We start from the raw sequence: 19,162 nt of genomic DNA, 5'->3' as shown, positions 1-19,162 counted from the left end.
CCAGAGATAAACCCACACACATATGGTCACCTTATCTTTGATAAAGGAGGCAAGAATATACAATGGAGAAAAGACAGCCTCTTCAGTAAGTGGTGCTGGGAAAACTGGACAGCTACATGTAAAAGAATGAAATTAGAACACTCCCTAACACCATACACAAAAATAAACTCAAAATGGATTAAAGACCTAAATGTAAGGCCAAACACTATAAAACTCTTAGAGGAAAACATAGGCAGAACAGTCTATGACATACATCACAGCAAGATCCTTTTTGACCCACCTCCTAGAGAAATGGAAATAACAACAAAAATAAACAAATGGCACCTAATGAAACTTAAAAGCTTTTGCACAGCAAAGGAAACCATAAACAAGACGAAAAGACAACCCTCAGAATGGGAGAAAATATTTGCAAATGAAGCAACTTACAAAGGATTAATCTCCAAAACATACAAGCAGCTCATGCAACTCAGTAACAAAAAACAACCCAATCCAAAAATGGGCAGAAGACCTAAATAGACATTTCTCCAAAGAAGATATACAGACTGCCAACAAACACATGAAAGAATGCTCAACATCATTAATCATTAGAGAAATGCAAATCAAAACTACAATGAGATATCATCTCACACCGGTCAGAATGGCCATCATCAAAAAATCTACAAACAATAAATGCTGGAGAGGGTGTGGAGAAAAGGGAACCCTCTTGCACTGTTGGTGGGAATGTTAATTGATACAGTCACTATGGAGAACAGTATGGAGGTTCCTTAAAAAACTAAAAATAGAACTACCATACGACCCAGCAATCCCACTACTGGGCATATACCCTGAGAAAACCATAATTCAAAAAGAGTCATGTACCACAATGTTTACTGCAGCTCTATTTACAATAACCAGGACATGGAAGCAACCTAAGTGTCCATCGACAGATGAATGGATAAAAAAGATGTGGCACATATATACAATGGAATATTACTCAGCCGTAAAAAGAAATGAAATTGAGCTATTTGTAGTGAGGTGGATGAATCTAGAGACTGTCATACAGAGTGAAGTAAGACAGAAAGAGAAAAGCAAATACCATATGCGAACACATATATATGGAACCAAAAAAAAAAAAGCCTCTGAAGAAACTAGGGGCAGGACAGGAATAAAGACACAGACATAGAGAATGGACTTGAGGCCACGGGGAGGGGGAAGGGTAAGCTGGGGTGAAGTGAGAGAGTGGCATGGACATATATACACTACCAAACGTAAAATAGATAGCTAGTGGGAAGCAGCCGCATAGCACAGGGAGATCAGCTCGGTGCTTTGTGACCACCTAGAGGGGTGGGGTAGGGAGGGTGGGAGGGAGACACAAGAGGGAGGAGACATGGGGACATACGTATATGTATAGCTGATTCACTTTGTTATAAAGCAGAAACTAACACACCATTGTAAAGCAATTATAGTCCAATAAAGATGTTAAAAAAAAAAAAAAAAAGACTTAATTCCTCCTTCAGGAAGCCACCCCTTCCCTCCGGCTCAGTCCATGTGGTCTGATAAAGGCTGACATCATCCTCAGCTCCAGGGTACATGACCCAGGTCTGGCCAATCATGAAAGTCTGTCCTCCAGCTCACAGTGATTGGTTTAGGGGTGAGCATGTGACCTGATGATCAGTCTCAGGACTTTCACAGAGGCAATTAGGAAAGAAGAGCTTTGTTTCTGGGAAGAGTGCTAAGCTTGTGGGATATATGTCTGGCATTGCCAGGGTCTTCCATGTGGAGAGAGCTAGCCAGAGAGCACAGTCAACTGAGAGAAGAGATGAACCTAGGTGGAGAGCGATGGACTCCTGATGACGGCATCTGAACGCCTGGATCCAGCCACATCTCAACTTAATACACCCCTGGACTTCTCATTTTGTGAACCAAGGAATTCCCTGCTTTGCTTAAACTAGTTTGAGCTGGGTCACTGGCATCCAAAAGTGTCTTGACTAACATACCAACTATTTCTAATTTTAAAAAAGCACTGCAAACATATAAAATCGGCACCGGCTCCAGCCTGTTTTTCCCCCAGCAAGACCCAGATTATTTAAAGAAAGAAACTCCCATCAGCCTCACTAGTTAGGGCCCATTGTTTGACCTGTGCCTGGGGCCCACTTACTAGTTTCATGGCTACTTTGCATCCGTGGGCACTGCAGGTCCTTCCTGGTGCTGGGGTGCTGCCTGCTGAGCCATTGTAGTTGTCCTCAAAGAGGTCAAGAACCACCGGGTGATGGGGGTTCTGCTCATCGATAAAGACCAGGGGCACGTGGTTCCAGATGGTGAGGTTCAGGGCCCTGGTGGCGTTGACATGGCTGAGCTCAGGACCCAGGATCCTCGCCAGGACTGCCTCCATCAGTTCATCCAGGTCCTTCAGCAAATGCTTGACTTTGGAGTACCTGTGTGGGAGAGAGGGCAAGTCAGGGAGGCAAGAGGCAGCTTCAAAGCAGAACGACTGTAGTCTGGGATCCCCTCCTACTGCAGTGTGGCCGCCACCACATGTGAGAAGAATGCTCCTCCACCCCAAGCACTCACCTCTCTATCTACCCACCCACGCATCATCCATGCATCCTTCCACCCACCTGCTCACTCATTCATTCACCCAGTATTTGGTGAGCATCTACTATGTGCCAAGTACTGTGCAAGGCACAGAGGATATTATGGCAAACAAGACAGAATGGGTCTTTTTCCGTATGAAATTCACAGGCTAGTGGGAAAGAATCCTGAGAGCTCACAGTTATTGATCACTTACCATGTGCCAGGTGCTAAGTGCTTCCTACATCTTTTTATTTAATCTTTGCCACAATTCTATAATCATCCCCACATATGGATAAAGAAACTCTGGGAGTTGCTGTGACTTCCTGAGCTCATCCCACTGATGAGGCCACAGAGCTGAGATTGGAACCTGGGTTTGGTGGGCTCCAGTAGGTGTGCTGTGTAGGCACGGGGCTCTGACTTCTCCCTGCCAGGAGGGATAGAGAATGCTGGGGGAGGGGCAGGTCTGTGATCCTAATTCTCCAGCAGCAATTTGGGGAACAGGAGCCGGTTTCAGGAGGGAGAAGGCAGATGGGACTGTGGGGCTGGGATCCAGGATCTTCTCTCAGCCCCTGAGGCTCCCATATTGGAAATGGTGACCAGTCAGTCTGGCAGAAATGTGTCCACACCAGCGGGTGTTCCCACCAGGCCCTGGGTGGGGGCCCCAGGCCCTGCACCCTAGTCACTCCAAAACCCAATTTATCCAAGACCTTGCCCCAGAGTGTGGTCTCCAGGGTGGTGTGTATCAGCTCTGGCTGGAGGACTTCCTGCAGGAGACAGCACTAAACCCTGGACACAGGCCCAAGTCCTGGTATGAAGGTGTACATCTGCCGGAGCTGACACCAGCCTCAGATGATGACACAACCTGTACCCTGACCATCAGACCAGCTGCCTCTGTGCACACAGGGAGAGGAGGATTGGGTAGGTGGCGGGCTGCAGGCTAGGGGCTGCTATTACAGCCTAGATGTCCACAGCTGCTGTCGAGCTTGGCTAAGTCCTGTTTTGGAATTCATGGGCTCTGGGTTTGAATTCCGGCATGTCACTTAATATCTGTGTGACTTTGGGTAGGTTAACCTCTCTGAGGCTCTGTTCTCTCATCTACAAAATGGGGGGGGGGGGGGATTGAAATATTTACCCTAGAGGGCTTTTGGAGGATTCAATTAGGTGATGCTTATAAAGCAGGGTGTGTTATTATTATAATTATTAAGAGTTTTCTCAAGTAGCTTCAAAGACCACCCAAGCAAGGAAGAGCAGCCCTATTCCTAGAAAGAAGTGACTTTCTGACAGCTGGAAATGTAATCAGGAAATATGAATTCCCTTCCAGGACCTTCTTTTGGACAAGAACGTTCCCTGAGACTCAGACATGCTGGCCCTTTTGTCAAGTCCTTGAATGCACCAAGCTCTGTCTCACCCCAGGACCTTTGCATGTGCTGTGCCCCCCACTTGGGACATTCTCTTCACTCTGCCTGGCTAACTTCTACTCATTCCTCGGGGCATTTTTCTCCGACTGACCCTCTGCCTTTCCTCAACCCAACCCTGACTAGGTTGGGTGTCCTTGGGTGTCCCCTTCCTAGGCCTTGCCATCAAGTGGTTAAACAGTGGCAGCTCTGGAGTCAGATCAGGCCTGGATTCAAATTCTACAGTTGCTCACTGTGTGTCTCTGGGCAAGTTCCCTCACTTCTCTGAACCTCCATGTCCTGACCTATGAATTGGGGCTACTATAGCAGTGCCCACCCCTAGGGCGGTTGTGTGGATTAGAATGACATGAATTACCTGAAGAACACTCAGCACGCTGCCTGGTGTTTCATAAGCACTCAATGTACGGCTGCTATATATATACTTTAATCCTCACAATTACAACGAATTCAATATTTATGGGAAAAAAAGATTAATGTCTGTTTTCTCTGGTAGACTGTGACGAGGGCAGGCATGTTGTTTTAGTTACTGATGTATTCGTGGTGCCTAGGAAAGTTCCTGGCAATAGTAGGTGCTCAATAAATACACATTGAATCAATAAATAGGCACTGGCATGCCTGAAGGTAGGGACTACCAGGCATTTTTTGAGGTTCTTTTTAAGCCTAGGAGGTTTATGAATTTTGAATCTTACTTGCTACAAAGGGATGAAAACAAAGAAGGAAAGAGAAAGAGAGAAAGGGGAAAAAGGGAAAGAAGGAAGGAAAGCTGGAAGGAAGGGGAAAAAAGAAATGCAGCCCCGCTGAGACCAGCCGCACTCCAAGGACCACCTACTGGAAGGGGCTGGTGTTGCAGACGGTGACGGCGGGAAAGTCCATAGCCTTGAAGCCGATGGAGAGGGAGACGCTGACCTCCCAGTTCAGGTAGGTCCTGATGAAGACACCCCATTGCCAGCAGACGAGGGAGGTGAAGAGCAGGGTGAGCACGAACCACATGGCCTTCTTCTTGGGCCCCTCGCAGATGATGCGTTTGGGGCCATGGGTGTTGGTGTTGTCACAGTACCACACCAGCAGCTCCTTGTATGTGTAGCCGGGGCCCTTCTGCAGCCGGTGCAGGCACTTGAGCAGGTACTTCTTTATGTGCATCGTGGCTCCTGCAGATACAGCCGGGACGGCCACTTCAGATACCACAACAGCCTCCCGTCCCAGGATCTCCCAGTCACGGCCAGAGCATGGGCACTGGGGACAGGAAGGCCCTCTTTCTATCCCTCCCTCCCTTCCTTCCTTCCCTCTTGCCATTTATCATCCATCCATCCAACCAACCCCAAAGCATTTACTGAGTGCCTACTGTATGCCAGGCACTGAATTAGCCCCTCTGGACTCAATGATGAGCAAAATGGACAAGGTTTCTTCCCTCTGAGAATTTCCAGCTTAGTGGACAAGTTACTTAAACTCTTAACTCCTCAGGTTCTCCGTGTGCAAAATGGGACAACTGTACCTAGTTTTCATAGGATTGCTGAGAGGGTGAAATTAGGTGAAACATAAAAAGTGCCAAGTACAGTGCCTGGCACAGGCTACGTGCTCAATATGTTAGCTACCATTATTACTAGCTGTGAGTGCTGAGACAGAGATCAACCAACTGGTTACAGAACGTGATAGGAAGGATTGGGACCCTGAGTACCCAGAGGCAGTAGAGGGCAGTGGTTAAGAATGAGGACTCTGGAGCGAAATGTCTGGCTTTGAATCTCGGCTCTGCCACTTTCTAGCTGTGTGACTTTAAGCAATTCACTTTCTCAGTGCCTCAGTTTCCTCATCTTGTAAACTGGGGATAATAACGGTCCCCACCTCACAGGGCTGATGTGAAGCCTGAAAGGAATGAGAATATGGAGAGTGTGGACTAATCCCTGGCACCTGTCAGCTACTGTTATTACAAAGGGGGGCCCCCGAAGTCTGGGAGTCCTTGGAGGAGTTGAGTTAAAGGACAGAAGAGGAGTGGTGGTGGGAGGGTGAGGGGACAGCAGGAGCAGAGGCCGATCGGGAGGGAGCCTGGGGACATGAACAGAGCTGGCCGCGCAGGGCCTTGTGGGCCATGCTAAGGAGTGGGGTTTCAATCCTAGGACAGTTGGAACCTGTGGAGACGAGATGCTGTCAACTCTGCGGTCTGAAAAGAGCGCCCCAGCTGCTCGGTGGAGATGGACTGGAGCGGGGTGAGGGTGGCTCCAGGAGTGCCGGGTGCTAGCTGTGGGTCAGCCAGGAATGGTTAACCTCTCTGAGACTGTTTCCCACCTGCGTGAGCAGACAGAGTTCTTGTGACGTTAACCAAGATAGTTGTCAAAGAGCCTGGCACATGATGGCTTCTCAGGAAATACCCGTTTCCTCCTTCCTTCTGCCCATATACAGAGCCAGAACCTGCTGAAGGAGCACCCCAGCCCTATCCCTGGAGCCCCAACTGGCCAAAGGCCACCTCTTTTGTGAAGCTGTCCTGACTCCCTGGCTGGAATGAGCCCTGCCCTCCTCTGAGAGCCTCTGCCTTTCTGGGGGCTCTGTGTTGGGCAGGGTGTTGCCTGCTTCCCAGCACCCTCTCCCCTTGCTTGGATGTTTCCTCGGGTGAACCCCTCCCCCAGTCTCAGTTGGTGTGAGTGGCCAGGCTACCATCCCTAGCTCTGGGCGGGGGGGGGCTCACATGACCCCAGTTTGGACCATTAGACTCAATTCTGTTACTTTATGTTGGAATAACTGAGGAAGAGACCTCCTTTTTAGCTAAGACTACTAAGCTGGCGGTATTTGGCATCACAAATGGGGAGACTCCCTGAGGAGAAAGCCAACATAGAGAAAAGCAGAGCCACAAGATGGAGGCAGGTTCTGACAACATCGTTTGAACACCTGGATCCAGCCATTCCTGAAGCCTTTTATTCCTGGACTCAGCAGATATGGGAACCAATAAATTTTCTTTCTTACTTATGCTGATACAAGCTGGATGTGTATCATTTGCAACCAACAGAGAAAGAAATTCTCCTCGTTCTACTCTGTGACATAGTTGCTTGTCCTGTGGCTTCTCACTCCCATGAGATCACAGTCCTCCTGGAGGTAGCAGCACTGTATTCCCGACAAGCCCAGCACAGCGCCTAGAACACCACTGAATACCGAAATGAATAACGCCAGACCTTCATATCTACACAGAGATCTTAGACTTACTCAGGCATGTTCACTCCTGACCTAACTGTCTGACACAGTCACATTCCTCACCTGCCTGGCCAAAGCATTAAGGGTTTTACTCTCTTAACACCACTGCCTCTGCTCTCTGATGGAAATCAAGCTCCATGTGCCTGTCCAGGCCATCACGGCTGTAGGACAGATGTTCAGAGACTAACCCAACCCCCACCTTTCCCAGAGGACCCAGTCCCTGCTCTGGGATAATAAAGTAATAATAACTACAATAATAACAACTACGAGGGCAACGTTAAAGTACTAAGTTTTTACCATGATCCAGGAACTGCAACGTGCTTCGTAATGTACTTCGTTCCTATACATTTTTACCACAACCTTAAACTTGGAAAGAACTGGGGCTTCATCTGTCTCAAGGCCCAAGAGGTGAAGAGCACATTAGGCTCCTATAAATAGTTGTGGAAGAAATAGACCAAGGGCCTCTGTGACATCTACCCTCTTCCATTCTAGTTTAACCATTCTGATTAAGTCAAGAAGAAAGTTTTAGGTCCTTAACAGCCACCTAACCCCCTCTAATCTCCCAGTTTAACAATGAGGCCTCAGGCTCGCTCAGAGCCCTGTCAGGCAACGGTATCTGTAACAACAACCTTCTGTTTTCACTGGGTTTCTTTTTAAGAGGGATCTTCTATTTATGGCAAGAGACACTGGCTTTTGCTTTAGGTTCATAAATACACTTAAGTTAAAAAAAAAAAAAAGACCTGAGATTGGTTCAAGATGGCGGAGTAGAAGGACGTGCTCTCACTCCCTCTGCGAGAACACTGGAATCACAGCCAACTGCTGAACAATCATCGACAGGAAGACACTGGAACTCACCAAAAAAGATACCCCACATCCAAAGACAAAGGAGAAGCCGCAATGAGACGGTAGGAGGGGCGCAATCACAATAAAATCAAATCCCATAACTGCTGGATTGGTGACTCGCAAACTGGAGGACACTTATACCACGGAAGTCCACCCACGGGAGTGAAGGTTCTGAGCTTCCCAACCTGGGGATCCGGCAATGAGAGGAGGAATTCCAAGAGAATCAGACTTTGAAGGCTAGCGGGATTTGATTGCAGGACTTCGACAAGACTGGGGGAAACAGAGACTCCCCTCTTGGAGGGCATACACAAAGCAGTGTGCGCATCAGGACCCGGGAAAAGGAGCAGTGACCCCAGGGGAGACTGAACCAGACTTACATGCTAGTGTTGGAGGGTCTCCTGCAGAGGTGGGGGGTGGCTGTGGCTCACGGTGGGGACAAGGACACTGGCAGCAGAAGTTCTGGAAAGTACTCCTTGGCGTGAGCCCTCCCAGAGTCTGCCATTAGCCCCACCAAAGAGCCGGGTAGGCTCCAGTGCTGGGTCGCCTCAGGCCAAACAACCAACAGGGAGGGAACCCAGCCCCACCCATCAGCAGACAAGCAGATTAAAGTTTTACTGAGCTCTGCCCACCAGAGCAACACCCAGCTCTACCCACTATCAGTCCCTCCCATCAGGAAGCTTGCACAAGCCTCTTAGATAGCCTCATCCACCAGAGGGCAGACAGCAGAAGCAAGAAGAACTACAATCCTGCAGCCTGTGGAACAAAAACCACATTCACAGAAAGACAGACAAAATGAAAAGGCAGGACTTCCCTGGTGGCGCAGTGGTTAAGAATCCGCCTGCTAATGCAGGGGACATGGGTTTCAGTCCTGGTCCAGAAAGATCCCACATGCCGTGGAGCAGCTAAGCCCGTGCGCCGAAACTGCTTAGCCTGCACTCTAGAGCCTGCAAGCTGCAACTACTGAGTCCGCACACCTAGAGCCCGTGCTCCGCAACAAGAGAAGCCACCGCAGTGAGAAGCCCGTGCACCGCAACAAAGAGTAGCCCCCACTCGCCGCAACTAGAGAAAGCCCGCGCGCAGCAACAAACACCCAATGCAGCCAAAAATAAATTAAAAATAATGATAATAATAAAATAAATTAAAAAGAAAAAGGCAGAGGACTCTGTACCAGATGAAGGAACAAGATAAAACCCCAGAAAAACAACTAAATGAAGTGGAGATAGGCAACCCTCCAGAAAAAGAATTCAGAATAATGATAGTGAAGATGATCCAGGACCTCGGAAAAAGAAAGGAGGCAAAGATCGAGAAGATGCAAGAAATGTTTACAAAGACCTACAAGGATTAAAGAAAAAACACCTAGAAGAATTATAGAACAAACAAACAGAGATGAACAATACAATAATTGAAATGAAAAATACACTAGAAGGAATCAATAGCAGAATAACTGAGGCAGAAGAACGGATAAGTGACCTGCAAGACAGAATGGTGGAATTCACTGCTGTGGAATAAAGAAAAAAGAATGAAAAGAAATGAAGACAGCCTAAGAGACCTCTGGGACAACACTAAACACAACAACATTCGCATTATAGGAGTCCCAGAAAGAGAAGAGAGAGAGAAAGGATCCGAGAAAATATTTGAAGAGATTATAGTTGAAAACTTCCCTAACACGGGAAAGGAAATAGCTACCCAAGTCCAGGAAGTGCAGAGCGTCCCAGGCAGGATAAACACAAGGAGAAACACGCCGAGACACACAGTAATCAAATAGACAAAAATTAAAGACAAAGAAAAATTATTGAAAGCAACAAGGGGAAAATGACAAATAACATACAAGGGAACTCCCATAAGCTTAACAGCTGATTTCTCAGCAGAAACTCTATAAGCCAGAAGGGAGTGGCACGATATATTTAAAGTGATGAAAGGGAAGAACCTACAACCAAGATTACTCTACCCGGCAAGGATCTCATTCAGATTTGACGGACAAATCAAAAGCTTTACAGACAAGCAAAAGCTAAGAGAATTCAGTACCACCAAACCAGCTCTACAACAAATGCTAAAGGAACTTCTCTAAGTGGGAAACACAAGAGAAGGAAAGGACCTACAAAAACAAACCCATAACAATTAAGAAAATGGTAATAGGAACATACATATCGATAATTACCTTAAACGTGAATGGATTAAATGCTCCAAACAAAGACACAGGCTCGCTAAATGGATACAAAAACAAGACCCATATATATGCTGTCTACAAGAGACCCACTTCAGACCTAGGGACACACACAGACTGAAAGTGAGGGATGGAAAAAGATATTCCATGCAGATGGAAATCAAAAGAAAGCTGGAGTAGCAATTCTCATATCAGACAAAATAGACTTTAAAATAAAGACTATTACAAGAGACAAAGAAGGACACTACATAATGATCCAGGGATCAATCCAAGAAGAAGATATAACAATTATAAATATATACACACACAACATAGGAGCACCTCAATATATAAGGCAACTGATAATGGCTATAAAGGAGGAAATCGACAGTAACACAATAATAGTGGGGGACTTTAACACCTCATTTACACCAATGGACAGATCATCCAGACAGAAAATTAATCAGGAAACACAAGCTTTAAATGACACAATAGACCAGATAGATTTAATTGATATTTATAGGACATTCCATCCGAAAACAGGAGATTACACTTTCTTCTCAAGTGCACACGGAACATTCTCCAGGATAGATCACATCCTGGGTCACAAATCAAGCCTCAGTAAATTTAAGAAAACTGAAATCATATCAAGCATCTTTTCTGACCACAACGCTATGAGATTAGAAATCAATTACAGGGAAAAAAACATGAAAAACACGAACACATGGAGGCTAAACAATACATTACTAAATAACCAAGAGATCACTGAAGAAATCAAAGAGGAAATCAAAAAATACCTAGAGAATTACAACGAAAAATTACAAAATTACAACGAAAACACAACGATCCAAAACCTATGTGATGCAGCAAAAGCAGTTGTAAGAGGGAAGTTTATAGCAATACAAGCCTACCTCAAGAAACAAGAAAAATCTCAAATAAACAATCTAACCTTATACCTAGAGGAACTAGAGAAAGAAGAACAAACAAAACCCAAAGTTAGCAGAAGGAAAGAAATCATAAAGATCAGAGCAGAAATAAATGAAATAGAAACAAAGAAAGCAATAGCAAGGATCAATAAAACTAAAAGCTGGTTCTTTAAGAAGATAAACAAATTGATAAACCTTTAGTCAGACTCATCAAGAAAAAGAGGGAGAGGAGTCAAATCAATAAAAGTAGAAATGAAAAAGGAGAAGTTACAATGGACACAGCAGAAATACAAAGTATCCTAAGAGGCTACTATAAGCAATTCTATGCCAATAAAATGGATAACCTGGAAGAAATGGACAAATTTTTAGAAAGGTATAACCTTCCAAGACTGAACCAGGAAGAAATAGAAAATATGAACAGACCAATCACAAGTAATGAAATTGAAACTGTGATTAAAAATCTTCCAACAAACAAAAGCCCAGGACCAGATGGCTTCACAGGTGAATTCTATCAAACATTTAGAGAGAGCTAACACCCATCCTTCTCAAACTCTTCCAAAAATTGCAGAGGAAGGAATACGCCCAAACTCATCCTATGCGGCCACCATCACCCTGGTACCAAAACCAGACAAAGATACTACAAAAAAAGAAAACTACAGACCAACATCACTGATGAATATAGATGCAAAAATCCTCAACAAAATACTAGCAAACAGAATCTAACAACATATTAAAAGGATCATACACCATGATCAAGTGTGATTTATCCCAGGATGCAAGGATTCTTCAATATATGCAAATCAATCAATGTGATACACCATATTAACAAACTGAAGAATAAAAACCATATGATCATCTCAACAGATGCAGAAAAAGCTTTTGACAAAATTCAACACCCATTTATGATAAAAACTCTCCAGGAAGTGGGCATAGAGGAAGCCTACCTCAATGTAATAAAGGCCATACACAACAAACGCACAGCAAACATCATTCTCAATGGTGAGAAACTGAAAGCATTTCCTCTAAGATCAGGAATAAGACAAGGATGTCCACTCTCGCCACTATTATTCAACATAGTTTTGGAAGTTTTGGCCACAGCAATCAGAGAAGAAAAAGAAATAAGAGGAATACAAATTGGAAAAGAAGAAGTAAAACTGTCACTGTTTGCAGATGACATGATACTATACATAGAGAATCCAAACATGCCACCAGAAAACTACTAGAGCTAAACAATGAATTTGGTAAAGTAGCAGGATACAAAATTAATGCACAGAAATCTCTTGCATTCCTATACACCAGCAATGAAAGATCAGAATGAGAAATTAAGGAAACAATCCCATTCACCATTGCAACAAAAAGAATAAAATACCTAAGAATAAACCTACCTAAGGAGGTAAAAGACCTGTACTCAGAAAACTATAAGACACTGATGAAAGAAATCAAAGATGACACAAACAGATAGAGAGATATACCATGTTCTTGGGTTGGAAGAATCAATATTGTGAAAATGACTATACTACCCAAAGCAATCTACAGATTCAATACAATCCCAATCAAATGACCAGTGGCATTTTTTTTTTTACAGAACTAGAACAAAAAGTCTTAAATTTGTATGGAGACACAAAAGACCCCGAATAGCCAAAGCCGTCTTGAGGGAAAAAAAGCGGAGCTGGAGGACACAGACTCCCTGACTTCAGACTATACTACAAACTACAGTAATCAAGACAATATGGTACTGGCACAAAAACAGAAATATAGATCAATGGAACAGGACAGAAAGTCCAGAGATAAACCCATGCACCTATGGTCAAGTAATCTATGACAAAGGAGGCAAGGATATACAATGGAGAAAAGACAGTCTCTTCAGTAAGTGGTGCTGGGAAAACTGGACAGCTATATGTAAAAGAATGAAATTAGAACACTCCCTAACACCATACACAAAAATAAACTCAAAATGGATTAGAGACCTAAATGTAAGACTGGACACTATAAAACTCTTAGAGGAAAACATAGAAAGAACACTCTTTGACATAAGTCACAGCAAGATCTTTTTTGACCCACCTCCTAGAGTAATGGAAATAAAAACAAAAATAAACAAATGGGATCTAATGAAACTTACTTTTGCCAAGCAAAGGAAACTGCAAACAAGATGAAAAGACAACCCTCAGAATGGGAGAAAATATTTGCAAACAGCTCATGCAGCTCATATTAAAAAAACAAACAACCCAATCAGAAAATGGGCAGAAGACCTAAATAGACATTTCTCCAAAGAAGACATACATTTCTCCAAGAAGCACATGAAAAGCTGTGCTCAACTTACAAAATTCAACATCACTAATTATTAGAGAAATTCAAATCAAAACTACAATGAGGTATCACCTCACACCAGTTAGAATGGGCATCTGTTGCACTGTTGGTGGGAACGTCAACTGATACAGCCACTATGGAGAACAGTATGGAGGTTCCTTAAAAAACTAAAAATCGAATTACCATATGACCCAGCAATCCCACTCCTGGGCATATACCCAGAGAAAACCATAATTCAAAAAGACACATGCACCCCAATGTTCACTGCAGCACTATTTACAATAGCCAGGTCATGGAAGCAACCTAAATGCCCACCGACAGACAAATGGATAAAGAAGATGTGGTAACATACAATGGAGTATTACTCAGCCATAAAAAGGAACGAAACTGGGTCATTTGCAGAGACGTGGATGGACCTAGAGACTGTCCTACAGAGTGAAATAAGTCAGAAAGAGAAAAACAAATATTGTATAGTAACGTATATATGTGGAACCTAGAAAAATGGTACAGATGAACTGGTTTGCAGGGAAGAAATAGAGACACAGATGTAGAGAACAAACGTATGGACACCAAGGGGGGAAAGTGGCAGGGGAGGTGGTGGTGGTGGTGGGATGAATTGGAAGACTGGGATTGCCATATATGCACTAATATGTATAAAATAGATACCTAATAAGAACCTGCTGTATAAAAAATAAATAAAATAAAATTCAAAAAAAAAGAAATAGGTTTAAAGAAAATTATTAATTACAAACAATAGTAATACATGCAACAAAAACTGTGACAATGGTAGGCAAATAACAGAAGTTTGCTGAGTACTGCCTTATCGCCTAACTAGTTTGGGACATTAGCCAAGTTAAAATCAGTAAGTCCTATAAACCACTCTATGTTGTTCTTGTCAGGTTTCACCACCAGGGTGATAGATGGTCTGTGTTTGGAATGTATACACAGCTTGTGTAGAAAGGTGTGAATCAGCTTACGGCTTAAACCAACCCAAGTAAGCCAAGTGGAGACTGAGTCCAGGTATGGAAGAGAGTCATGCTTCGAGAGTCCCAGATCACTATCTACAACTTGACCCCGAACTTGTGGAGAACATTCCTGGCAGCAAATGCAGAAACAATAAATGTTGTGTACAACCGTTTCTGTTTTCTTATAAGAGAAAATATCTGCTCACTTTCAGAGATAAATTGTACCTGAGATTTGACTCAGTGTCCTGGGGGGAAGGATAATGGGAACCAAGTCGAGACTGAGTCCACGTATGGACTTCGAGGGGCTGCAGATGGATGACCCATGAGCTGTATCGGATTTGCAAAAGTTTTTGTTGTTGTTAGCACAGTTTTTTTTTTTTTTTCTGTGTGAAGCTGAATTTATTTCATATCCTCCAAGCAAAATAGTATTTTCCAACACAATAAATACCAAAACAGATACGGCAATATATTAAACAAGACATTAAAGAGATTTGGTGAAAATAAAAACCAATGCCACTTTTTTCATTAAATTTTTGCGGGTTTGAAAAAGATTTTTTTTTAACATCTTTATTGGAGTACAATTGCTTTACAATGGTGTGTTAGTTTCTGCTTTATAACAAAGTGAATCAGCTATACATATACATATATCCCCATATCTCTTCCCTCTTGCGTCTCCCTCCCTCCCACCCTCCCTATCCCACCCCTCTAGGTGGTCACAAAGCACCGAGCTGATCTCTCTGTGCTATGCGGCTGCTTCCCACTAGCTACGTATTTTACTTTTGGTAGTGTATATATGTCCATGCCACTCTCTCAATCTGTCCCAGCTTACCCTTCCCCCTCCCCGTGTCCTCAAGTCCATTCTCTAGTACGTCTGCGTCTTTATTTCCGTCCTGCCCCTAGGTTCTTCATGACCTTTTTTTTTTTTTTTTAGATTCCATATATATGTGTTAGCATACAGTACTTGTTTTTCTCTTTCTGACTTACTTCACTCTGTAGGACAGACTCTAGGTCCATCCACCTCACTACAAATAACTCAATTTTGTTTTCTTTTTATGGCTGAGTAATAGTTATCAGGTACATATGCCACATCCTCTCTATCCATTCATCTGTCGATGGACACCCACGTTGCTTCCATGTCCTGGCTATTGTAAATAGAGCTGCAATGAACACTGTAGCATAGTATTTTTTAAAATATAATTTCCTTTTGTAAATAACAGCTTTATTGAGATAGAATTCACATACCATATAACTCATCCACTTAAAGTGTAGATTCAGTGGATTTTAGTATATTCACAGGTTGTTCAGCCATCACTACAGTACATTTTAAAACACTTTCATCTCCTCCGAAAGAAACTCTGTACCCATTACCAGTCACTTCTCACTCCTTCCTCTACCCTCCCCCACCCCAGGCAATCACTAATCTATTTTCTGTCTCTATAGATTGCCTATTCTGGACATTTCATATAAATTTCACATACATATATTATGTGGTCTTTTGTGACTGGTTTTTCACTTTGCGTAATGTTTTCAAGGTTCCTCCATGTTGTAGCATGCATCACTACTTCATTCCTTTTTATTGCCAAATAATATTCCATATTATGGATACATCACTCCTTATTTATTCATTCATCAATTGATGGACATTTGAATTGTTTTTACTTTTTGGCTATTATGAATAATACTGCGGTGAACAATCATGTACAAGTTTTTGTGTGGACATATGTTTTCCTTTCTCTTGGGTATATACCTAGGAGTGGATATACCAACTGGACCATATGGTAATTCTATGTTTAACCTTTGTAAGAACTGCCAGACTGTTTTCCAAAATGGCTGAACTATTTCACAATTCCACCAGCAGGGTATGAGGGTTCCAATGTCTCCACATTCTCTATAACACTTGTTATTATCCATTAATATAGTAGATGTGAACTGCCATCTTACTCTGGTTTTCATTAGCATTTCCTGATACCTAATGATGTTAAACATCTTTTCATGTGCTTATTGGCTATTATATCCATTATATGGCCAATATATCTTCTCTCAAGAAATATCTATTCAAATTCTTTGCTTATTTTTTAATTGGGTTATTTGGCTTTTTATTATTAAGTTGTAAGAGTTATTTATATATTCTATATACAAGTCCCTTTTCAGATATAGGGTTTGCAAAAATATTCTCCCATTCTGTGGATCATATTTTCATTTTCTTGATGGTGCCCTTTGAAACACAAAAATGTTTAATTTTGATGGTGCTCAACTTGTCTATATTTCTTTTGTTGTTTATGATTTGGTGTCATATCTAAGAATTCATTGCCTAATTCAAGGTCATAAAGATTTATTCCTATGATTTATTCTAAGAGTTTTATGGTTTTAGCTCTTACATTTAGGTCTTTGATCCAGTTTGAATTAATTTTTGTATATGGTGTGAGGTAGGGGTTCAGTTTCATTCTTTTGCATGAGGATAACCACTTGTCCCAACACCAAGACTATTCTTTCCCCTATTTAATTGTCTTGGTGCCCTTGGTGGTTTTAAAAATATATATTTAATTTAAAGAAAACCTGAATAAATGAAGAGATATAACATATTCCTGGATCAGAAGACTCAATGTGGTTAAGATGTCAATTAACCTCAAATCAATCTCTAGAGTTAATTCAATCTCAACCAAAATCCCAGCAGACAGCGTGTAGAAGTTGACAAGCCAATTCTAAATAGTATATGGAAAAGTAAAAAAACTAAAATAGAAAAAAAAAAACTTTTGAAAAAGAAGAGCAAAATTGAAGGATTTATACTGATATCAAGACTTACCATCAAGTATAATAATCAGAACAGTGTAATACTGGTGTGATGATGGACATATTAATCAGTGGGATACGATAGAGTCCAGAAATAGACCTACAAAGGTGCCAAGGTAATTCATGCAGAAAGGATAGTCGTTTCAACAGAACATGCTGGAACAATGGATATCCATATAAGAAAAAGGAATCTCAACTCCTATCTCACACTAGATACCAAAGTTAACTTGAAATGGATCAGGGACCTAAACACAAGAGCTAAAACTGTAAAATATCCAGAAGAAAGTATAAGAGAAAAATCTGTGCGATCCTGGGGCGGGCAAAAGGCCTTTTAGATAGAACACCAAAATCATGAATAATAAAAGGAAAAAAAAAGAACTGTCCTTTATTAAAATTAAATCTTCTGCTCTTCAAAACACTGTTAAGAAAATGAAAGAGCAAGTCACTGGGAGAAAATCCTTGTAGTAGTATGACTGACAAAGAATTTGTATGCAGAATACATAAACAATCCTTGCAACTCAGTAATAAGACAAACAACCGAACGCCCGCAATAAAGGGCAGAAGATTTAAAAACACACTTCATAAAAGAGGATATATGAATGGCTCATAAGCACATGAAAAAACGCCTAACATCATTAGTCACTGGGAAAATGCAAATATAAACCACAAGGAGATACCATTTCCCACCCACTAGAAGGACTGACAGTATCTAGTGTTGGCGAAGATGTGAGGCAATCAGAACTCTCCTACACGACTGGATGGAATGCAAAACGGTGCAGTCACTTTGGAAAACAGTTTGGCAGGTTCTCATAAAGTTAAATGGGTCCTTATTATATGACCTTTCAGGTCCACTCTTATTTATCCAAGAGAACTGAAAACATATTTTCACACAAAGGTGTGTACATATATACTCACAGCAACCTTATTCATTAATAATCCCAAACTGGAAACAAGCAAGTGTCCACCAACAGGTGAGTAAATAAACAAATTGTAGCATTTCCATACCATGGAATACTATTCAGCAATAAAAGGAACCAACTATTGATACATACAACAACATGGATGGATATTTTTTTTAAAAGCCATTATTCTGGGCTTCCCTGGTGGCGCAGTGGCTGAGAGTCTGCCTGCTGATGCAGGGGACACAGGTTCGTGCCCCGGTCTGGGAAGATCCCACATGCTGTAGAGCGGCTGGGCCCGTGAGCCATGGCCGCTGAGCCTGCGCGTCCGGAGCCTGTGCTCTGCAACGGGAGAGGCCACAACAGTGAGAGGCCCGCGTACCGCAAAAAAAAAAAAAAAAAAAAGCCATTATTCTGAGTAAAAGAAGCTAGACACAAAAAAGTACATAAGATATGACTTCATTTACATGAAGCCCTGGGAAAGACATAACTAATCCATAGTGACAGAAAGCAGATCAGCGATTTCCTGTGCTTGATGTGAATAGTGGATCGACTGGAACGGTACATAAGGGAACCTTTTGGAGGTGACGCAAATATTCTGTCTTGAGTGAGATGGTGGTTAATTAGACGTATGCATTTATAAAAACTCATTAAATGCTATACTTGAAATGGATGTATTTAATTGTCGATAAATTACATCTAAATAAAGTTTTAACAAAACACTTAAATCCACTGCCATCTCAAAATTATGCAAGTTCACATTTTTTAAAAATCTAGATTTTCTTCAATTTTTGAAAAATCAGAAAGATCTGATAATTGTCCCCACATGGCAGTTTCTGCTCGAAATGACTAGTGGCTGCCCTCCTTAGATGGAGACTGTGCTCCCCAGTTCACCCCAATTCTCCCCATTCTCTATTTTCTTATCCTCAGCCCACTTCACTCGTTTTTTAATTCAGGCCTTGGCTTATGCGGACATCTGACTTTGTGACCCCTATAAATTACAGGTCAGATACTTTCATTAAAATCCCCTGTATTTATTTTTGCAGCAAAACCTCAATTATCCAAGGTAATCAGGGAATAAGAGTTCTGGGTAGCTGGATTTTTATAGTTAATTGAAGGTTAACCTGAAAATGGGTTGGACTCT

General features: G+C 42.4%; 1 protein-coding gene across 1 annotated transcript in view; it reads right to left on the bottom strand.

Moving 5' to 3' along the window:
- The window catches only part of SCNN1B (sodium channel epithelial 1 subunit beta), a 77,211-nt gene that overhangs the window by 26,498 nt on the left and 31,551 nt on the right, over positions 1–19,162 (bottom strand). Inside the window, exons 2-3 of the mRNA XM_060031896.1 lie at positions 4,798–5,116; positions 2,138–2,414 (exon numbers count right to left, since the gene is read on the bottom strand). Coding sequence (XP_059887879.1) covers positions 2,138–2,414; positions 4,798–5,108 — 588 coding nt within the window. The 5' untranslated portion in view covers positions 5,109–5,116. The remainder of the gene's footprint in view (positions 1–2,137; positions 2,415–4,797; positions 5,117–19,162) is intronic.

This window comes from Delphinus delphis, chromosome 15, assembly GCF_949987515.2.
Source record: "Delphinus delphis chromosome 15, mDelDel1.2, whole genome shotgun sequence".
Lineage (NCBI taxonomy): Eukaryota > Metazoa > Chordata > Mammalia > Artiodactyla > Delphinidae > Delphinus > Delphinus delphis.
The sequence above is the reverse complement of the archived record's forward strand: the minus strand, read 5'-3'. Positions and strand labels throughout refer to the sequence as shown.